Source organism: Lytechinus variegatus, chromosome 13 (assembly GCF_018143015.1).
Source record: "Lytechinus variegatus isolate NC3 chromosome 13, Lvar_3.0, whole genome shotgun sequence".
Taxonomy (NCBI): Eukaryota; Metazoa; Echinodermata; class Echinoidea; order Temnopleuroida; family Toxopneustidae; genus Lytechinus; species Lytechinus variegatus.
This window is the reverse complement of record NC_054752.1, coordinates 3,682,005-3,706,383: the sequence shown is the minus strand read 5'-3', so window position 1 is coordinate 3,706,383 and position 24,379 is coordinate 3,682,005. Positions and strand designations below refer to the sequence as shown.

Below are 24,379 nucleotides of genomic sequence, written 5' to 3'. Positions count from 1 at the left end.
AAACGTAGACGTAGACTCTTCACTCGTCGCTTTTTGTCTACTTTTCCGGAAAATGCCTTCGCCAGGGTGTAAAACGGAAACGCGCCCCCGGGACCGTAGGCCTATACAGACTACCGGGTGGTGTTTCATAAAGACTGGAATATGTTCTTAGGTCATAACTCAATTACATAAAGATATCAAATTGCATAAGAAAGGATCACCTGTCGTGCTTAAAGTCATATACGAACAGCTACAGATTTATTTTATGAAACACCAACCCGGTCATGAGGTCTCCGAACCGGTCGCGTCGCGCGCTGTCGTCGGATGTCTTCCCGATCCGGGTCCGTATTCAGTGATTAAGCTGAACTGAAATGAATCCAAATTGCAGTGAATTCGAAGAGTTTGTCTTTGATTATTCTTCGCAGAAGTTTTGAAGGTAGTGAAGAGGTAATAAATCAGTGCCTTTTGATTGCTCATTATATCTCGAAGCTTTTTTTGCATTGTATCTCTTACAAATACGGTACATAATTTACGTACCGGTACCGGTAGGTAATAAGGTATTTTGTTCTGTGGCTGTGGTGTGTGTTTGTGACTGCTCAGGCTCAGCTTAGTGTGCTGTGTGTACGGTATTCATTTGGGCTCGGTTTGTTGACGTTGTGTCTGTACTCTGCTCTGATGACGATCTGCCGGCAGTCACTGAACCGTCACTCACTGTAATTAACCTAACCACTGCACTCACACATATTGCGTGCGAGGTTAGTACTATATGCTAAGTAATTGCTATACTATGTCACACCACGTACGTGTTCACGCTACAGATTTTAGAGTTGTCGGTTAACATTGCTTCATAACGCGAATAATTTTAGCCAGAACTCATTCTGCTTCTCAATCTCACCAGGGCCTTTTCCCGGAGGGGGCACTCACATATATTGATGGTACGGGGACATGCCGCTTTGCTTTTTCAGACCAAATTTTCAGTTCTCTAGATACTCCAAAAGTCCAAATGACAAAAGTTCAGTTCAGAAGCCACCCAGCCCCGCTCGCAAGACCCCCGTTACGAGACATCTCAGTTCTCCACTCCAGCCCTACCAAAATTGTCCAGCTCGAGCACCGCATGCGAGAGATGCACAAACGTCTTTGCGATTCCCTACATAATAACCAGTAGCCGCTCTACGCATGGCGAGTGCATGCACAGCGCTACATGTATGGTGCAATGTATTTGCAGTGCCGCGATCCCGTTCTGTAGACCCTGTTTTTCACACCGCTCGGTATATATTAGTTCCCAAGACCCTGTATTTTACCTTTTCGTCCGTTCCTTAGACCCCCATTTCAGAGTTTTATGAGGCACACCCCCATCAAAAAATAATTTGAGTGCTAGCTCCCCCCCCCCCCCCCGGGCCTTTTCTGGTGAATAGCATTCCATTTTCAATTTTACCAAAAAAGTTTATGTAAAAAAACCATATAAAAAAAATAGACAGGAGTAACCGTCGTTTCTGGGGATTTCCTTAACAATTTCTGACACCAACGGTAGTTCGTTAGTTTGAGCTCGCATCCTTAATCACGGTCACCAATTCGGTCAACTAGTACTATCTAGACTTCACTTTTTTTTAATGGAATTTACAGTCCAAGGATTTAGAAACTACCTAAATCATGTCTTGAGGAAACTAAAGATTCAAATCAATACATAGGAAAACAAATATTAAAAGGTGTGAAAATAGTACTTTACCGATGTTTGCCTTGGTCTCGAGAATCACCCCCAAAATGGCAGCCAATATATGAATTATTAACCAAAGAATGGAGAGGGCATCAACAATTTACGAATGTCATATTGATATTGCTTTTGATATTATATACGATCTGCTCCATATGCGAGCTAAACCGCTACGATGACATGTAGCAGACGACATTCGATATATGGAGACATTGAAAAGTTAAATAATGACGTCATTCAAGATGGCAACTTGCAAAAAAAACGTCAGCTTAGGTGAAAATGAGTTAAATGAAAGATTTCTCAATCATCCAGGGGATTTTTTTCAATAACTCTTGTCCAAGGTACGCAATTACTTAAGTTATATTTTCCTGATAATAGAAACCATGAAACTGTAAATTTCGCTTGAAAACTGTTTTAAATCGCGACCTATGAAACGTTAGTTCACTTATAAGTTGTCTATGTGTACGGGCTAGCAACTCTTTAGTCTATGTATTGGTGAGTGGAGCCAATGTAGTTCAGCGGAACAACCAAAATACAGACTGTCAAAGTTTTTGGTCTGATAAAATAAGACCAAAATTGCTTACCTTGGCTTGGAAAGTTGCTTCGCATGTCTCCTCGATGGAAATAAAAGGAAGGTCGTTGGTGGCGCTAATACAATTCATAACCTTAATGCTGCTTGTCAGTATTTTCAAACTAGATTCTTAATTCATTGTATGCGCAATTCCAATGATTGTTTGATAAATTAGAGACACCAATAAATGCAAATAACTTTAAAAATGTACTCTTTATGTTATTTTGCTGACGATAATACTTCTTGGAAAATATTCAAAGCGATGACAAATTAAACAAAAAAATATTGAAAATTCTACATGTAAGTACCTTGAAACCCACAATCGTTCGGTGAGTTTCTTAGAAGTACTTGGTTTTACATATTTACAGGGTGAAATTGGTTTATGTGAATTTTATTGATATTTGAACCTTCAAACACATAATGCGTACGAAGGCATAAAAATTATTTCCCTATGAATGGCAAAAATGAGAGGTTTCTTACCAGACCGATCTCTTGTAGATCCCTCGATCCGTTTGTCAACAAAGCAAATACAATAGGTCTGACCCTTGAACCTCTTCATTTTGACGTGCATGTACCTTCGATTAGTGATGTTACAAAATGCTGTATTGAACAATTTATTGATCAAAATTTTTATTTAACAAATACTAAAATTCAATGAGTGATAGATAATTATCATAATAATAATTATTCATAATCATGTATTGAATTTTAGTATTTGTTAAATAATCTTCGGCAAAAGAAGCTGCTGAAAACTGCTTATCTAAAAAAAGAGCCAATGGAGTAAATTAGGTCATTTTGCCTCCGAAGAAGATTCTGCTAGGATCGAAAGCTTAGGCCCCTTTTGACTATTTAAATAATCTTCGGGAGAGTACAGTCTCGTGAGAATTTATTTTCTTTTTTTGTGGAATTCAGCGGTTCCTTAAAGGGCTATGGTGTGAAAAGTTTTCAAGTAATATAAGCCTGACATGGTGTGGCTGGGTCAGGGAGGGGGGACAGATAAAAGAAAAATACAGTTAAGATCAAGTTCAAGTTTATTTCAATTCTGCAGAACATGTCATCAAAGAGGTAACAAGGAATTAACAACGATTAATATGCAGAACTGAGGTGATCTAAACTCCTCAAAAATAGTTTGGAGTTTAATCGATAATCCCTCCTCGGTTTTAGTAAATATCAATGTATGAATAATATTAATGAATAGAGCATTTAATTTCCTTTAAAATGATACCCTACATGATATGATTATGGTTCACATGGAGGAGCAGTGCCTTGAAATGTGGGGCAAGGTCAAATTTCAAAAGTTGCAAAATGACACAATATTGAAAGTCACTGTTCTTTTTTCAGTGGTGATGAGCGAGTTTCTCACCGCTTTCTTTTTAATTGTTTTCATACACCTTAACATCAACATGGAATCAAACACACCTCTGCAGAAGGAAACACATAACAAACAAACAAACATGCATGGGCATTTCAAACCATGACTCAAATCATGTTATCTCACATAACCATCACTACAGAAGTAGGGGCTTGATTTGAATAGATTTTCATCTCTATTGACACATACAAAACAATCATGTTCTGTATTGACCCTTCATGGCTATTTCTGCTCATTTTGCAACTTTTTCAATTCAGACCTCATCCAAAACTTTTGAATCCTGCTCTTTTTGTGAGGGTATGATCTTAACAAGCGAGGTATGATTTTAAAGCAAATTAAATGATCTTTTGAATGATGTCAAATATACATTGTTTAAAACTGGGTGTTGGGAGAAATTAATGGCCCAACAAAGATTTCCAAACTTTTTTTGAGGGGTTTATTTAAAAGCACAGCTTAAGCACCTTGGTGAATACAAAATGATCCCCTTGTTACTAATTATTTTCATTATTTATTAATAACTTATATTAATATGATTTTAAAGCAAATTAAATGATCTTTTGAATGATGTCAAATATACATTCTTTAAAACTGGGTGTTGGGAGAAATTAATGGCCAAACAAAGATTTCCAAACTTTTTGAGGGGTTTATTTAAAAGCACAGCTTAAGCGTCTTGGTGAATACAAAAATGATCCCCTTGTTACTAATTATTTTCATTATTTATTAATAACTCAAACCTCACAGACTGCATCACTAACATTATAGTGCATTCTTCCGCACATTCTACACTCATGTGAATGTGTTTTCATAAAGAGATCTTTGTTTTTACTTTTTCAGGAAAGGTCCTCTTCTATTGTTATCTGGGCACGGTCACAAGGAAGTAATGGGTCAAGGAAATTCTGTCACTCCTCTGAGCTTGATATTTTAAAACATCGACTGGGCTGACGCCAGGAACCTGTTTCACTCGAGATGGAGATGGCTGATAAATTCAGACGCCCCGGAGAGACCAAGCAGCAGGCTGCCGCCCGCTTCCAGAGGGATCTCCGGCGGGAACTGTTACCTCAGCAACGAGAACTGCGACGGGAGTCCAACCGCAAGGAGTTCACAAGCCTCCTGAACCTCCTGACGGACCCTGAGCGAGCTCTAGATGACACGGACCATCTTGAGTGGCTTCGGCTTCTCATCTCCGGTGGGAAGCCATTTGACGACTACGCCAATGATGTCAAGGAGTTTGACGATGCCACGGCGTGTGGGTTGGTGTGGACTGCCAACTTTGTGGCGTACCGGTGCAGGACATGCGGGATCACGCCATGCATGTCAATTTGCGCTGACTGCTTTCACGGCGGTAATCATGAGGGACACGACTTCAATATGTTCAGGAGCCTGGCTGGAGGAGCTTGCGACTGTGGTGATACAAGCGTCATGAAGGCAGAAGGGTAAGGATTTCCTGTTCAAATTATATTTTCCGGTCAGTTGGCTGAGATATAGAAGTCTCTATAAAACAAAAGCTCAAAATCATACTGAATGGTGCGTAGACAATACAACATAAACCCTGGATGAAACTCGTCTTCCATGTACAAACCAATATAAATGTAGGCCTACATACATGTATATCTAAATCATCATGTATGATATACTCAGTGAATATGTACACAAACAAAAATCATGTGCAAGTTGCCTGTTCTAATGCCACAGCGGGCATGAAATAAATTCTTAATTTTTGTCTCACCTGCATAGCAGAGTGAGACTATAGGCGCCACTTTTCCGACGGCGGCGTCAACATCAAATCTTAACCTAAGATTAAGTTTTTGAAATGACATCATAACTTAGAAAGTATGTGGACCTAGTTCATGAAACTTGGCCATAAGGTTAATCAAGTATTACTAAACATCCTATTAGAGTTTCATGTCACATGACCAAGGTCAAAGGTCATTTAGGGTCAATGAACTTAGACCATGTTGGAGGAATCAACATCGAAATCTTAACCTGAGGTTAAGTTTTTGAAATGTCATCATAACTTAGAAAATATATGGACCTAGTTCATGAAACTTGGACATAAGGTTAATCAAGTATCACTAAACATCCTGCAGGAGTTTTATGTCACATGACCAAGGTCAAAGGTCATTTAGGGTCAATGAACTTTGGCCGAATTGGGGGTATCTGTTGAATTCCCATAATAACTTTGAAAGTTTATGGATCTGATTCATGAAACTTGGACATAATAGTAATCAAGCATCACTTAACATTTTGTGCAAGTTTCAGGTCTCATTATTAAGGTCAAAGGACATTAAGGGTCAATGAACTTTGGCCGAATTGGGGTTATCTGTTGAATTACCATCATAACTTTGAAAGTTCATTGGTCTAGTTCATTAAACTTGGACATTAGAGTAATCAAGTATCACTGAACATCCTGTGCGCATTTCAGGTCACATGACCAAGGTAAAAGTCAATGAACTTTGGCCGAATTGGGTGTATATGTTGAATTACCATCATAACTTTGAAAGTTTATGGATCTGATTCATGAAACTTGGACATACATGTAAGAGTAATCAATTACATGTATCACTGAACATCCTGCGAGAGTTTACGGTCACATGATCAAGGTCAAAGGCCATGTAAGGTCAATGAACTTTGGCCATGTTGGGGTTTTTTGTTGAATAACCATCATATCTCTGTAAGTTTATCGGTCTAATTCATAAAAAGTGGACATAAGAGTAACCATGTATCACTGAACATCTTGTGCGAGTTAGAGTAGTTTTCAAAGCCAGCACTGCTGCTATATTGAACCGAGTGATGCAGGTGAGATGGCCAGAGGCATTCCACTTGTCAGGGTTACTTATCAGAACTCACTACCTGAATCTGCATCACTGAAAATAGTTTCCAGTGCTGTTTTGAGCATTTCAGGAGCAAGGTCTACCTTAGCCCCTGTGTTATTTTTTCCCCTGCTCGATAGACAGTGGTATCGTACAAAACTCTATGTTGATATGAAAATTTACTTTGTTTTTATTTTTTTCTTATGCATTGACAGCATGAGTATACAGTCTTGTACAGTGGGAAACTGGGTTTTTATCACAACTTTACTATGGGATATTGTACATGTAGGCCTCCTTTGTATTAATAATCTTGTGGCCAAAACTGGTGTGATTATTCTTATTCTTATACTGGTTCAAAGTGTAAGCTTATCTAATGAAATTTTATATTTATAAGGCAAGGCCTCTTTTCATGCCAGGCTCTTTTCTGTATTACATTACAAATGGAAAAATGATTAAAGGGCACAAGAAAATCTCCAACATTAATGAGAGGGGCAATTTTATTTGTAGAGGTGTTGTGGCTCAGTGGATAAGTCTATGGACTTATCCACAAGGTCCCGGGTTCAAATCCAACTGCAGCACTCACAGCCTTTGGCAAGGCATTTATCTACATTTGCGACTCTCTACCCAGGTGTAAAATGGATAGGCCTACCCCGTAGGAAGGAATTCTTTGAATGCTTGAGCGTTCAGGATACCCATGGCATTCTGAAGCAGGGGTATGCAGCGGTTAGCAGCATTTGTATTGAGCACTACATGTATATTATTTTATTATTATTATCATTGTTATTATTTATTATTATTATCATTTATTATTATTATTTGCCATGTTAACCTCAGATAGTGGAAATAACTAATGAAATTTATAATAACTTCATCATTCCTTATTTCAAGTTGATAGTAGACCAAGCGGCTTTAGGCATCCCAGGAAATTAATTTTGCTTTACAAATTTGAATAGCATTTTTGGTCATAAGAGAAAAGCTCTCAACTAAGTAATGTCCAGTCCTATGTAAAAATATGGTTCAAGGTTTTATTCATAAACATGCCACATTTTCAACAATGTCAACAACTCAATGCAATGATATTATACAAGACAAGAAGCAACAAATTGAATTCGAGCCTGTAGGAGAATGGAAATAAACATTGCTAAGAGTGCGAAGTGGAAAATTTATGGCATCAGGGAGCAATGAGAGGAAGGGACATCTTCCAAGGATTAAGAATATATACATGTACAAAAGAATTTATGTGTAGCAGTCATTAAAAATTGTGGAGCAAATTGCGATGCGTTACCAGGAAAATTATTCCCTGCATCGTGGTGTTAGACTATCAGAAAACTAGACCATCTGCCAGTAGAACAAGAAGATATACACCCAGTCAATATGACTTTCCTTCCTAACTACATGTAGTTTATTAATTTATGAAGTAACTATTTTTTAAATTGATAATTGCATTATTCCTGACAGATTTTGCAATCGCCACGGTGAAGATCATCCGCAGAGGAAGGAAGTCCCGCCCACTCTTCTTCTCATGGCCCGGGAGATCATCCCTGCTCTGCTGGCAAGACTACTTCTTCACATGAGGCTCAACTATACACGAGTACCAAGTAATGAAATTCTAGATAATTGATTGGAAATGGATTTTTTAAACGTAAATCCCACATGTAGTAACGATTTCAGAATGAGTTTGTATAGAATCCAATAAAGTGACCAAAATCAGTTTCTAGGAACTGAAAAATGGACATGTGCCAAAGAATTTGTGTAATTGCTGAGAAATAAGCATGGTATTTCATCATATTATTGCGTCTTTATGACTTTATCCATCTGTGATGGTGATCTTCAGTGTGATTGTTTACCTGCTATTTTTATAGATTTCATGATTTCACAAAGTTCAGCTTCTTTAACTGTACCTTGTGGGTATTTCGTATCAAAGCTGTTTGTAAGTTGAGAGGGACTTTAAGAATGACTGGTGATCCTTTCTTACTTGCTAACTCATCACCAAAGAACATTTGATGGTGAGTATCATTTACCACAAGAAAGGATCACCAGTCATTCTTAAAGTCACTCTTAAGTTACCAACAGCTTTGTGAAACGGCCCCCAGATCTAGGAGGATGGTGACACAACAATTGCTCTGGGCTTTGTTTCGCATTTATCTATGCATTCCATATGTTGACGTTGTTGGCTTTCCATAGTTGTGGTTGATCAGATCAATAGCAACTCTTTGTAAGACAGGGTCCAGGGGTTTAATCCTTGTAATGAGGCCAGCTTACTTTCATTGTGTTTCTCCACCCCCTCCCTGTCCTCATCTCATAGCAGACCGATATATGAGATCATCAGGAGACGTCTTTATTTCGGCCATGAGAGAAGCCGATGCCTTCCTGGACCTCCTGCACGACCTTTGCAAAATGGGCGGGGCCATGAGGCACGTGCTCACCGAGACCCTCATGGACAGGGACTTCTATGCGAAGATTCTCAAAGGTGAATACAAAATTATTCAAGTATTTACCTTCATTTTCGTCTTGTTCTATAAAATGTACTCTACATGTAGATCTCTTTATTAAAAGGTCAAGTCTACCCCAGGAAAATGTTGATTGGAATAAATAGAGAAAAGTCAAACTAGCAAAACACTGAAAATTTCATCAAAATCGGAAGTGAAATAAGAAAATTATGACACTTTAAAGTTTTGTTTATTTTTCCCTAAACAGTGATATGCACTACTCAAATGAGACAGTCGATGATGTCCCTCACTCACTATTTCTTTTCTTTTTGTTTGAATTATATAATGTTTCATTTTTTTTATAGATTTGACAATAAGGACCAACTTGACTGAATCATATAGTATTAAAAAATGGTTATTCCACATGTTCAGGGAAGAATTGATAATTGTTTCACTTGACAATGAAGAGAAAAATAGAATATTCCCTATTTCATGTAATGATATACAAAAGAAATAGTGAGTGGATGATGTCATAGTCTCCTCATTTGCATACCAGCAATATAACTGTTTTGTGAAATTAAGCGAAACTTTAAAATATAACTTTCTTATTTTAAATCCGATTTTGATGAAATTTTCAGCGTTATGCTTGTTGGATTTTTCTCTTTTTATTCAATTCAACATTTTGCTGGGGTGGACTTGACCTTTAATGATAAATGCCAGTTGTGGTTAAGATCTCAAAATGATTTTTTTACAGAATCCAATATAATGACCACCCAAGTGTCTGTGTGAATAAAAAATGTTTGCCAAAGGATTGTGGAAGAAATTGTATAATTGCTGAGAAATAAGCAAAATAAGCGCACTTCTGTCGGGTCTTTATTTCAGCAATAATAGCATACACTGTCCCACGTGTGCCTATTTGTGTTGGCGATCTTCAGTGTGATCCTTTTTCAGCTTAGATGTTATGATTTCACAAAGTTTGATTTATGTAACTGTACCAGATCGACATGTAGGTCTGCAATGATATACACTGTAGTAGTACTTAACCTTGGTTTTACAGACTTTCTCTCGAAATCAGTGTTTTACTGCAACTACTTTCATTTAGCTTTAAAGTTTTGATTCCTCTTGTTTGTGGGGCCTCATGGTCTAGTAGTTATAACTCTTGTCTTTCAATCCGGGAGATGTGCGTTTGATTCCCAGTAAAAGCGTATATTCCATCACCAAGAAATTTACCCACATTGTGCTGCACCCAACCCGGGTGAGTTGAAGGGGTTCCCAGTAGTGACTTTGCCTGCTTGAGTGCCCATATACATGTTGGTAAAAAGCACTATATCAATCCAGTTATTATTATTATTAGTTTATGATTCCCAGGGGCAGTTTCATGAAGCTGTTTGGAAGTTCCACATGACTTTTCACATGGGCTGCTGATCCTTTCTTAATTTTGTAAACAGCTACATGTATGTGAAGCACCCCCCTGCATTTATTGCCTTCACCTGCCTGAAACTATTTCCTTCGTCTAGATATAAGCAGCAATCCTGGCTCGAAGACGCATGGAAGTGAGGATCTATATAAGCACGCGGTCAATGCACTGCCTTCACCTGACCAACACGTCGTCATTGGCGGTAAGTAAAAACATTATTGTACATCACCCTGGAATTGTCAATTTATTTTTAAAGGACAAGTCCACCCCAACAAAAAGTTGATTTGAATAAAAAGAGAAAAATCCAACAAGCATAACACTGAAAATTTCATCAAAATCGGATGTAAAATAAGAAAGTTATGACATAAAGTTTCGCTTAATTTCACAAAACAGTTATATATACATCCTGGCTGGTATGCAAATGAGGAGACTATGTAGTCATCCACTCGCTATTTCTTTGGTATTTTACTTTATGAAAAATTCTAATTTTCTCTTTGTCAAGTAATACAACAATTAATTCCTCCCTGGACATGTGGAATTACCTTTGTTTAATACTGTATGGTCCAATCAAGTTGGTCCTTATTGTCAAATCTATGAAAAATGAAATATTTTATAATTCAAACCATAAAAGCAAAAGAAATAGTGAGTGATGGACATCAACTGACGAACCTAGTTGTGCATATCACTGTTTTGGGAAAAATAAGCGAAACTTTAAAATGTCATAAAAATTATTATTTTACATCCGATTTTGATGAAATTTTCAGCACTATGCTGGTTTGACTTTTCTCTGTTTATTGAAGTCAGCATTGTCCTGGGGTGGACTTGACCTGTAAAGAATCCTTTGATTCCTGTGTTAATTGCCATGTTATGAGAGGGAAGTATTTATAGGTTTGCTAGTTAATATGCAGGGGAAAAGATTCACCTCTACAGCAGGCTGCCTTCACCTGTCATTTGAAGAAGCTTTGATGAATGTAATTGATCACTTTTCAAATTGGCAACGCATTATTTCAAAGCTTAATAAATTATTGATTCCTGTATAAATTCTATGGGGGGTATTATAGATTCCAAGGAAAATAAGATACCATTGTTTGGTCTGGGACATTGACAGAAACAGTGGCACACGAGACACAGACACCAGTGAGATAAACCACAAGTCTGATAAACCACAAGTCTGTGGGGTTTTTTTTCATTTGGTCTAATGCCAATTTGTCCAATTGCCATTTCGTCTACTATCATGTGGTCTACCAACAGTTCGTCCAATATCCACATGGTCTTATTGCTATTTCGTCAAGTCAAAATTTTGTCTAATAACACGTTGGTCCAATAGCCATTTAGTCCATATACCATTTGGTCAAATTAGACTAAGTGTTATAAATCAGATATTAGACGAAATGGTGATAAGACGAAATGATCATTGGACCAAATGGTTCTTAGATGAAATGTTGATGGACGGAATGGCATCAGACTAAATGAAGTTAGACCATGTGGTGATGGGACGAGTTGGCAGTTTACCATCAGGGGGGCATAATGGTCCTCTTCAACATCTATTACTTGAAGATTTTGACCTTATCGTGTCGTACCATTTTGATTTCTACTCTTGTTATAGCCACCACATACCCTGGAATGACCAAGGACCTGAACCACCTGACTCTCCTTGAAGAACTCATATTCTGGACAGTGATCTATCGCTTCCCTCAGAAGATGGTTACCTTCCTACTGAACATGCTGCCTGATAATGACTATAAGGTGAGGCCTGCATGACAGTAAAAATAACAATAGTCACTTTTCGTATAGGGTGTAACACGTAACAAATATGTCTCTATGCGCTATGCGCTTTCAGAAGATATATGAGATTTAGAGATGTGTTGGTGATATCACTTTGTTGAGGTTAGGTACAATTCGAATAAGTAGGTTTTAAGGGCTTTTTTTAATTTGTTAACTGAATTGATTGTTTTCAGGAAATTTGGGGGTTTGTTCCATAAAACGGGCTGCATGAACAAATGAACGTTCACCATTTGTTTTTGTTGATATTGGAGGAATGATTAATAAATTCTTTTTTTGTGAATGTAGATGTTCTACACGTGTTGGATTATTGACATTGACAAAATCATTTTAGTAAAAAGGAGCAAGTCCAGGTATACAGTATGCTTTATAATATAAATGTCAATCTTGAAAAAAAAAATGTTTATAAAAATTCAAATAAAATAACCACCCAAGAATTTGTAGGTATACATGTAGATAAACTGTATGAACTAAATATTCTGTTAATCTGGTTTAAGAAAAAAAGGGTAATTTGCTGAGAAATGGATAATACGATGGCATTTTAACCATGTGGCAGGTATTAATCCAAACGGTCTTCCGTATGATAATTTTTCAGCTTAGATTTCATGATTTTGCCGAGTGAAAGTTTATTTTAAATGATCTACATTTAAGATCAACAATGGTGATAGTTATATTTGTACAGATTTTCTCATGAATTGTTCACATATGTGGTACTTAGCTTAAAACTGCTTTTAGATATGGTGAGATAAAGCTCATTACAACATTTTTCGTACATTACAGACATTAGGAGCCATGCTGTCCCCTTTTAGTTCCATGCCTGCAAATTTTAGAAAGTTGTATTGTTGTTTTTGTACCTTACACTGCATATAGGAACTCTTCACGACGACGTTTGTCCAGCATTACGGGTGCATCGCGATGTTCCTGGCCGAGGAGAGGGCCCCCAACCTCCTGGCCAATCGGGTCGTCCACATCAGCGTGCAGCTCTTCAGCAACGAGGACCTGGCGCTGCGCATGGCCGATGAGATGCGCCTGCTGGAGATCCTCATCAAGTGCGCCCTCAATCAGGTCATGAAGACAGCCATGACGTGTCCCATGACAGGTCAGTCCCTTAGGTCTAAAGCATAGAGAGAAAATATCAAAGGAAGCTCGAAAATGAGGATTGGATGACATAAATGTGCAGACTCTCCCCAAAGTCAAATCACTTGGGTGAACCAAGATCTGTTCAAAATTTGACCTTGAGGGTGTTTCACATAGAATTAAAGGATACACACAAAGAAAATTCACGAAAGTGATGATTATAGACAAATTATATATGAATGGAAAGGTCTTGTCTTTTTATACACAAATATGTCACTAAAAAGTCTTACAGATGTTGTGGAAATGCAAGAAATGAAATTAATAGAGACCCTTCTCAGCCCCCCAGCCGCCCCCAGGCAGACATTCACGCGATCGAAAACAGTCGAGAATAATGACGTCACATGATCGACTACACACTATCTCTCTGTGCATAATACACTGATACACCTTCCTGGTCTCTAATTTTCTTCGAATTTACCGTTTGTTCATGTGTTGTGATATCCGATTTCGACATCTTCAGACTATAAGAGAACCAGAACTGTGTTACTTTATCCATTTTTATTGAATAATGAACTGGAAAGACCGATTTTGTCCACTCGACAGTCTTCGTTGTGTTGCTCTGATTCCAAGCTGTACGGTCCCATTCACTTGCTGCCGATGCAGGTTACGCTGCACTGTTTGATCCAGTCAAAAGTCAAGGTAAGCATGTTTGGAAACTGTAGTCTGTACTTGTTCTGACGATGCATTCAGGTCAGATGACAGATACAGATCTGATATAATTTTAGAATCATGCATTTTGGCATGACTACTATTAAAATTAAAAAGTCTTTATTTTAGAAATAATGTTTTTGCACAATTCCAGCAGATTTTTCTTCACAAAGACTTCAGTCAGATTTCTAAGTAAACTGGTCAGGACTCAGGCGATTAAATTATTTAGGAGCATGAGCACTGGCATGGACCATGGCTGAAAATATGCTGTTTCAGAGGAATGTTTGGCATTATCGTAGTTTTTGTCACCAGTCCATTCACTGCCGTTTATTTCGTCAACGGCGGTGATCCACTCCCATTGACTTTGTACACAACGAGCGCACAAACACCAAATTTCACGATAAGGCCGAATGTTTTCACGATAAGGCCAAATGTTTAAGTTTTTATTATACACAGGTCTAGTACCCAATGCGTTTATGCTCAGGAGGGCCCTGTATCGTATACATCCAGATACACAGAATTATATCGCCATAATGCCGATGTCATGAAGCAAGACAAATTTTCAGCAGTGGTTACCCTGATCATGCTGATTCCTGGCCAAAACTAGAGTCTGGTGTTTCTTTCTGATTAGAGTGCTTCTACATATGAATGCGTAGTGCCTTCAACATGAAACAATGAAGATAAATGCACTCTTTGTAATGACACAGAGTACCGTACCTCAAGTGATTCACTACCGCTAAGCGGTAAGTAGAGTGGGGCCTACACAAACATCACTTGAGCGTTGAGGTAGAGCACCAGTGTTCTGAGTGGAATTGTTCAGGTGTCTAAACCTACTATTATTTGTTGTTGACCGGGAATTACATGCCACCGCACGTCGTCAATCATCAAGATAATGAAATTCATACTTTGATTTGATTATTTAAATTATTTCTTTATTTTTTCTCTCTTCTACACACAGATCTGCACACTTGCTGACTCTGGTGACTTCTGGTCTCTGCTCGCTACTTCAATCTGGGAGATTCCATCATGTCCTCTTACTGATTTGGATATAGCCATTTTTTCGCCACTCTTTCCAGGAGCTACGGTGCAAGTTTTGGACTGATAATGATGCAACAGAAAATTTATCTTTATCGATCTTGGAAACGATTTTGAGCACAGTTTTGGAGAGAACTAAAAAAATTGACTTGGACAGGAATACAGCTTGTCGAAAATAAGAACACACAACTTAAAACGAAAAAACAATTTTAATGTTATTAGGGCATTTTGCAAGAAATTTTCTAATCAATCACACGTCCCAAATCAAGGGTAAATCCTTTGATTAAAGACAAACATGTACATGTAGTTGAACTGCTATTGCAACTCGACCTTATTACGCTTGAATTTGAATTTAAAACTTACGCTTGATTTGCAATGGAACATAAGTTTCTTGCAGTGCCCCATATTTGTGTTTTGTTATCAGATATCTAACGTGCTGATTTTTCTCGAAAGATATAATATATTTGTCCTTTTAAACGGTATTTGAATATGGGTACGCCTTTTATTTGTTTTCCACAATATTTATTGCATGTACATGTATGAACAGAAGTGAAATATTTATTGTAAAGCACTGAATGTTGTGTGCTGTTGTGTGATGGTTCATCATTTTTGTTCTAAGACTGTAAGCCTGGTGGGTGTGAGGAAGTGGCCTGGATGAAAGAAAAGTGAACATGTGCCCAATTACAGATTTGCATATTTTAAGACAATTTTGTTTCTGGATAAATATTGCTATGCATTCCCTACATTAAGAGTAAAGGAGAAGTCCACACAATCAAAAATTCATTTGAATTTAAAGAAAAATAAGATATTGCAGGAAATTTCATAAAAACTTTGATTCAAATTTATATAATTATTACTCTAACATTGAGAAATTTTGCCTAATTTATAAAACGATGATATGCTCATGCTCATCTGTGTCGATGTGCAAATTACACTAACCGTTATGTCACACGCACTAAGTTCTTTTGTATTTTGTTTGATATATTTACATGACATGTAGATTTGATATTTAATTTTCTATTTATTTTCTGAAAAATTTTCAGAGGGATTTTAATTCCTCCAAATAACATTTAGAGTTACAGTTCCGTAAATGTAACCTATTGTGTTCGGATGAAGAAATTCCTATACTCAAATCTGCAAAGAATTAAAAAACAAAATGCCACAAAAAAATTAGAAACGAATGTGATGTGAGTGACAACACTAATTTGCATATCATTGTTTTGTGACTGTTTTGAGTAAAAACAGCAAGGGAAATTACTCTATTCAAATAATTTTTAGTTGATGTGGACTTGACTTTTAACTCATCCTGTACCCCTCCCATCCCAAATAAGAGTAGAATCTAATCAAGAACTTGAAAATCAAAAGCAGCAATTAAATAAGATTTGATAAATGCAGGTCTGAATGGGATTTCACAAGAAAAAAAAGCTGGGTAGGGACGAGAAGGAATAAAAAAAAATATCCAAGTTCATCCGAGTTTTGAACCAGGGTCCTCGCACACGACAAAACGATGGCCAACACGTTTGGCCACAGACCATTCCCTACATTACGGAGGGCTTTTAAGATATATGAAACAAAGTCCGCTCGCCGCTGTGGGCTAATCATGTTTCGGCAATTCAACTGCAATTTCAATCATTTCGCGATGGATATTGCCATGTTATTTTGTGGTTCCTGACTTTGTTACGTAATGAAATTTCATAATTTTTTTTCAGTCGTTACGAAGAATGTCTATGCTTTATATTGATTATAATATCAATTTGTTGCAAGTGTGATTTCTAAGTGAAAATATGCTTTGTTTATTCAAATATATTTCTTGAAAAAAAATCATTGTTTCTAAGCTAAATATCGGTTACCAAAATACGTTAAATGTGCACTTTATTTCACTGTTCAGTAAATTCAAACTTTTATCTATATAACAAGACCAATCTTGTGAGGAATAAACAATTCTAAGAGCAAAAAACGCTGATTGGAAAGATCGTCTTCAATGGGCTGCTGTCAGCTCAGCTGCTCACGCTCATTGTGTGACGTCACTCAGCTGGAGCTCGCAAGAGGACCGATGGAAGGCAGAAATATGGCATGAAAATAAATCATTTTTGAGAGCTGATTTCTGCAAACTCTAATGACTATTTTGAAAAGTGAAGTTATATATCTGATTAGTAATACTTCCCCTTTACAATGATGACCACAAAAAGGCATTATAAAATACTTTGGATTCTTCGAGTGTCTCCTTTAAGTGCTCCTTAGAGTCGCACCTAAATGCTGCCTGGCGCATGATATGTAATGCACAATCTGATTGATCAATACGCAGAAGTACGCATCATCTTGGCATGATATGGCCAATGCGGTGATGCCTTTTATACCACATGCAATTTGACATTTAAAGTGTGACTCCAAGTCATATTTAAAGGGGAAGTTCATCCTGACAAAAAGTTTATTGTAAAAATAGAAAAATAATGAAAAATATTGCTGAAGGTTTGAGAAAAATTCATCAAATAATTGAAAAGTTATTAGAATTTCAATTATTTGATTTGTGACGTCATATGCGAGCAGCATTCCTACATAGCGAATGGTAAAAAATCAATGAAATGTCATTTTCTCAGAAAATTGAAAATGGTTTTTACTGTACCTTTTGTATATCAATAGACAAATCATTTCACATCTGATCATGAGTAGAAAACAAAATCAAGTCATCAGGAACCATATAAAATTTGAAATTCATACCTTTTATATTACATAACACATGGAGCAGCTGCTCGTTTATGACGTCACAAATCCAAAACTTTGAACTCTAATAACTTTCTTACTCTTTAACGGATTTTCCTCAAACCGTCGCCAATATTTTTTACTATTTTTTCTGCTATTTTTACAACAAAGTCTTCTTCAGGGTGAACTTCCCTTTAAATCCTAGTGAAACACCCCCCCCCCCCCCCCCCCCCGGTACAAAGTTCCTTCAATTTAATCAATTATTCATTAGTAGGTTGATATATGAAGGCCTTACTGCACATCATAATCAAAAGTCAATGTATACAAACATTTTTTAGGCCTGATTTATTTTGTTTATTTTTAAAAGCATTTGAACACTATTAATAAATGGGCAGTCATGGTTAACTGGCAAAGGGGGAACTTCCTCAAAGAGTGGCAAAAAGCTTTATAAGTCCAGCTATCGTTCTTATCATCTTTGGTGATCTGTAGGTCAAGGAAGCAAGGTCCGTAATAGACACCAGGTGGTCAACTGTGACAACAGGATCCTGAAAGGACAGTGCTACTGGCCGATTATCAGCGATCTGACCAACATCATATCGCATCGGTCTGTCGCAGAGCGGTTCTTCAGCAGCCCTGATCTGATGGCTCTCTGGGCTCGGTTCCTGAGATACTTCATGTGTAAGTACTTCAGGAATAAAGAGGATGGTGATGATCATGATAATTATGATGATGGTGGTGGTGGTAGTGGAGATGGTGGTGACAATGATGATGATGATGATGATGGTAATGATGATGATGATGATGATGAAGAAGGTGGTGGTAGCGGTGGAGATTATAATGATTATGATGATGATGATGATGATGAAGGTGGTGGTGGTAGTGATCATGATGATGATAATGATAATGGTGATGGTAGTGGTGAAGATTATGATGATGATGGTGGTGGTGGTAGTGATGATGATGATGATGATGATGATGATGATGATGAAGATGGTGGTGGTAGTGGTGGTTGTGGTGATTGTAGTGGTGGTGGTGGTAGCGGTGGAGATTATAATGATTATGATGATGATGAAGGTGGTGGTGGTGGTGGTAGTGATCATGATGATGATGATGATGATGATGATGAAGATGAAGATGGTGGTGATGGTAGTGGTGGTGGTGGCAGTGGTGATGATGATGATGATTATGATTATGATGGTAATGATGATGATGATGGTGGTGGTAGCGGTGGAGATTATAACGATTATGATGATGATGATGATGATGAAGGTGGTGGTGGTAGAGATCATGATGATGATAATGATGATGGTAGTGGTGATGATGATGATGAGGATGATGATGATGAAGATGGTGGTGGTAGTGGTGGTGATGGTAGTGGTGGTGGTGGTAGCGGTGGAGATTATAATGATTATGATGATGATGATGATGAAGGTGGTGGTGGTAGTGATCATGATGATGATAATGATAATGATGATGATGAAGATGAAGATGGTGGTGATGGTAGTGGTGGTGGTGGCAGTGGTGATGATGATGATGATGATTATGATTATGATGGTAATGATGATGATGATGATTATGATGGTGATGAAGGTGGTGGTGGTAGTGATCATGATGATGATGATGATAATGATGATGGTGATGGTAGTGGTAGTGATGATGATGATGATGATGATGAAGATGGTTGTAGTGATGGTAATGGTGATGATGAGTGGTTCTTCAGCAGCATTGATCTGATAGCTCTCTGGGCTCGGTTCCTGAGATACTTCATGTGTAAGTACTTCAGGAATAAAGAGGATGGTGATGATCATGATAATTATGATGATGGTGGTGGTAGTGGTAGTGGTGGCAGTGGTGATGATGATGATGATGATGATGATTATGATTATGATGGTAATGATGATGATGATGATGATGATGATGATGAAGGTGGTGGTGGTAGTGATCATGATGATGATAATGATGATGGTGATGGTAGTGGTAGTGGTGAAGATGATGATGATGATGATGATGGTGGTGGTGGTGGTAGTGATGATGATGATGATGATGATGATGATGATGAAGATGGTTGTAGTGATGGTAATGGTGATGATGAGTGGTTCTTCAGCAGCCCTGATCTGATGGCTCTCTGGGCTCGGTTCCTGAGATACTTCATGTGTAAGTACTTCAGGAATAAAGAGGATGGTGATGATCATGATAATTATGATGATGGTGGTGGTGGTAGTGGAGATGATGATGTTGATGATGATGAAGATGGTGGTGGTGGTGATGGTAGTGGTGGTGATGATGATGAGGATGATGATGATAATTATAATGATGATGGCTGTGGTCGTAATGATGGTAGTGGTGATGATGGTGGTGATGATGATGATGGTGGTGGTGGGTGGAGATTATAATGATGATGATGATAATTTGTAATGGTGGTGACAGTTATTATGGTGGTAATAATGATGGTGATCACATTGAAAAAAAAATTCTATTACCGAAATTTTACCTTCTCTTTACCTGCATTTGGACTCACCGATATTTTTACTCAAGAAAATAATCACAACCATAATAAATACAACTTTGAATAAATAACTTATAAATGTGATTTTGTTTTCACCATACATGTATATACAGCCTTTCGAGTCATACAGATTGTATTGTCACATTCATACTTTTTTTTGCTATGCAGGTATGAATCTCAACGTAAGAGAGTTGACCCAACACGTAGAGTTTGAATCCAACACCTACTCCACTGCTTTCTCAGCTGAAATAGAGGCCTGTGCTGCCCCCATGTGGCAGATGACTGTCCATTGCAAGGATCTCGTGAGTAGCCACATTTGTTGTGTGTTTAAGAATTAGTAGGTGGCATGGCGGGTGAGGAAGTGGGGTGACTGCCCACATGGTATTTTATGTAGTGAAATTAAAGAGAAGGGGAAAAGAGGGAAGGAAAAAAAGGGAAGAGAGACAGTAGGAGAGCATTACAAAGAGAGGCATATGATGTGTAACCAAGGCCTAGTTACCCAGGCCTGTAGTCCAATTGAGGAAGAAATTAATATTGTTTTGCACTCTCCCCCCCCCCCCCCATCCCTCCCTTCCCATTATCGTTCCATGGATGAATTAATTGTAAAAATGAGATTACATATTAAAACCTGGGGGCCATTTCATGAAACTTTTCGTAAGTTAAGAGTGACTTTAAGAACGACTGGTGATCCTTTCTAGTGGTAAATGGTATTCACCATAAATGTTCATTTGGGATTGTTTAGTGCAAAAGAAGGGATCACCAGTCATTCTTAAATTCACTCTTAACTTACAAACAGCTTTGTGAAACACCCACCTGTTCATGTCATTGACAAAGAGGGAAGACTAAGGATTAATCAGCAGAACAATGAGTGAGATACCAGGGGGGTGTTTCACAAAGATTGAAGTATGACTTAGAGTCGCATTTAAATAGCGACGCATACATGATATGCAACGCGCGTTCTTATTGATTAAAACACAGTATTGCGCCTCCTCTTAGCATGATCTGACCAATGCTGTCATGCCTTTTATACGGTATGCAACTAGGCATATAAGTGTGACTCTAAGTCATACATAAATCTTTGTGAAACACCCCCCCCTGGCCAACTATTTTTGAATGGGGTCTGTAATCACAAATGGTGATTGATAATAAATGCATGATGATGATTTCCTGTTGTCTACCCATCTCTCGGGATGGCATGATGGAATTATGTCATGTTTCAGGGTTCAACTTGTGCGTATGTATTATAAAAAGCACAAATTGTCCATAGTATACAAATATACCATGACACTCGAGGATCTGGCTGAAAATATTCTCATCGAAGGTATATCAGGGCCCGTTGCAGAAAGAGTTGCAATCAATCGCAACTCTAAAAATCATGCGCAACTTGATTTTCAACCAATCAATGGTGCGCATTTGGGAGTTGCGATTGATTTTTTTGTCTACAAAGAAGAACACACTGAATTCTCCTTTGTAAACAAAGAAGAACACACTGAATTCTCCTTTGTAAACAAAGAAGAACACACTGAATTCTCCTTTGTAAACAAAGAAAAACACACTGAATTCTCCTTTGTAAACAAAGAAAAACACACTGAATTCTCCTTTGTAAACAAAGAAAAACACACTGAATTCTCCTTTGTAAACAAAGAAGAACACACTGAATTCTCCTTTGTAAACAAAGAGAAACACACTGAATTCTCCTTTGTAAACAAAGAGAAACACACTGAATTCTCCTTTGTAAACAAAGAGAAACACACTGAATTCTCTTTTGTAAACAAAGAAAAACACACTGAATTCTCCTTTGTAAACAAAGAAGAACACACTGAATTCTCCTTTGTAAACAAAGAGAAGCACACTGAATTCTCCTTTGTAAACAAAGAAAAACACACTGAATTCTCCTTTGTAAACAAAGAGAAACACACTGAATTCTCCTTTGTAAACAAAGAAGAACACACTGAATTCTCCTTTGTAAACAAAGAAAAACACACTGAATTCTCCTTTGTAAACAAAGAAGAACACACTGAATTCTCCTTTGTAAACAAAGAAAAACACACTGAATTCTCCTTTGTAAACAAAGAGAAACACACTGAATTCTCCTTTGTAAACAAAGAAGAACACACTGAATTCTCCTTTGTAAACAAAGAGAAACACACTGAATTCTCCTTTGTAAACAAAGAGAAACACACTGAATTCTCAAGATATTGATGAATGTATGAGTATACATCATATCTAGAAAAAAATCTTAAACAAATATGTATTTTATTTGATGACTTTGCTGGCTTTCTATATTTGTGATGATCGGATGAATTGCAACTCTTTGTAAGACGAGCCCCAGTAGCACCCTTTCATCTCCATGATGTATCATTGAAACTATTTTTTCCATTCTTGTGCAAACAGAATGCTTCAAACTTCACGTTGGGTATGCTGTTGGCGTGCCTGAAGGAGCTCTGCCATTGGCTGGCCGATAGCAGACTACCGAGGGAGCTACACCCTCTCCAGGTCTCCTTTCACCTGCCTCTCCTGCGATACTTCTCCAACTTCCTCAGTCAGGTCAGTTTAACACTTCGTTTCCCAAACTTTTCCGCATTTTATGAGGCTTGCTTAGAAGCTCTTAGAAGAGTTTGCCCTCATTGATAAGTTGTGTATGTTCGAAATTTGATTTTGATTTTTGCTATTTTCTTCAGCATGCATTTAATGTATTTGATAAAGTGTATTTGAATGTATTTGATTGTATTTGAATGTATTTAAAGTGTATTTGAATGTATTAGATAAAGTGTACTAAAAATATCATCCAACCAAAAATGATCTGCAACTTAATTATTACAACATGCACAACCTGATAGAGAAGGATCATCATTATATTAAGCAGAATATTTGAAATAAGAAAGACTCATTTTGTGTTCCCTAGAGCCATGATTCCTTTATCTTATATGATAAGTGTTTGAAAAAGAGATTTCCGAACTGTACATGAAATTGATGAAATCGGAAGCAGGATTAGTATGCCACATATCCTCACTTTCTTGTCAAAATCGCTGATGACGTCAAATCATGCACTTATTATGCAGTATGTAGTATGCAGCGCTTAGAAGCATTTGTATTTAGCGCTATATAAATGTTGCATATCATTATTGTTATTATTATTGCAGTAGTAATGCTTTGCTATTTCTTATTTGCTGTCCAACAAGGTTGACTACATGAAGATTGCTATAGCCCATTTTGGCAAAAAAGTACATTATGCATGAAATGTCACACAAGACATCAGAAAAATGACAAAACTGGACCAGAAAATTGATAAATACATCAATTCATTAGTTAAATTCCATTAGTTAAATTCCATTCATATCTGATTCTAGTTCATTACTTACATGTAAATTCCATTTATATCTGATTCTAGTTTGAATGACAGGAGAGTGAGATAGCTAAGTTGCAAGCACACTGATAATTTTAATCTTAGACAGAATTTTTTTATCTTTAGTTGTTTTATATGAACATCAGACTTGGAAAAACTTTACCAGAATCAAATCAAATCAGATAGTTTCTGCCATACCAGCTTTCCAGACTCACGCATAGTTATTATAAAATTCTTGACTGGTACTTCTAAAAGCTTTTCCACATTCTGCTCATGTGTAATCCCCAGAAGTTATTGTATGCTTATTTTTTTTATATTAGGCAATCAATCAGCAAGGCCTAGACTTTGAAAAGATCAGACTGGATAAGGGACTCTTGACAAGACTCATGGTCTTCCCACTTCAGATACAGGTGAGGCGCCCTCTTTTGTCACATTTCTTAAAATCCCATGGATGTTATTCAAATTGCCATAACAAGTGTCTAGTATTCATTCAAAATGGCTGATTGTTCAACGCATCGATAGTAATTGAGTATAAATGCAAAGTCAACAGCCATTGACTCACATATATTTAGGAGCTCAAATGCAATACTGTAAATGCTGTTATTTTCGCGGGATTAATTTTTTCGTGCTTGGCGGCTTCAAAACATATTCGCGGGTTCTTGAATTCGTGCTGCACACTCCATAATCACAAAGTCACTTCCTTCTTGCCCATCTGTGAATGGTTTTGATTAACATTTCAGCAACGAAATTGTTTTTTCTGATCATAATAAGCGGCATAATTCAGCATTGTTTTGATCCAGTCATGGGCTTTTGTGATATTCAACGCAACTTTTCTTTGTGGGGCGGACATCGGGGAAGGCAAAACGGAGGTGCTGCTAGCCTGGTATGGACGGCTGAGCACCGGGTATAAGGACCGGGGGAATTACAGCTATTCAA

At 37.5% G+C, this 24,379-nt stretch overlaps 1 protein-coding gene across 4 annotated transcripts in view; it reads left to right on the top strand.

The window, feature by feature from the left end:
* Positions 1 to 292: 292 nt before the first annotated feature.
* LOC121426052 (E3 ubiquitin-protein ligase ubr3-like) overlaps positions 293 to 24,379 on the top strand; it is a 61,249-nt gene continuing 37,162 nt past the window's right edge. The window contains exons 1-12 of one of the 4 annotated variants that reach the window (XM_041622196.1): positions 293 to 426; positions 4,468 to 5,066; positions 7,902 to 8,041; positions 8,752 to 8,913; positions 10,390 to 10,491; positions 11,896 to 12,035; positions 12,942 to 13,170; positions 18,081 to 18,210; positions 19,687 to 19,745; positions 20,266 to 20,399; positions 22,492 to 22,644; positions 23,764 to 23,853. In XM_041622196.1, coding sequence (XP_041478130.1) covers positions 4,600 to 5,066; positions 7,902 to 8,041; positions 8,752 to 8,913; positions 10,390 to 10,491; positions 11,896 to 12,035; positions 12,942 to 13,170; positions 18,081 to 18,210; positions 19,687 to 19,745; positions 20,266 to 20,399; positions 22,492 to 22,644; positions 23,764 to 23,853 — 1,806 coding nt within the window. In that variant the 5' untranslated portion in view covers positions 293 to 426; positions 4,468 to 4,599. Of the gene's footprint in view, positions 427 to 502; positions 525 to 4,467; positions 5,067 to 7,901; positions 8,042 to 8,748; positions 8,914 to 10,389; positions 10,492 to 11,895; positions 12,036 to 12,941; positions 13,171 to 18,080; positions 18,270 to 19,686; positions 19,746 to 20,265; positions 20,400 to 22,491; positions 22,645 to 23,763; positions 23,854 to 24,379 lie in introns of those variants that run through there. The other 3 variants (XM_041622193.1, XM_041622194.1, XM_041622195.1) reach the window with 3 other exon arrangements.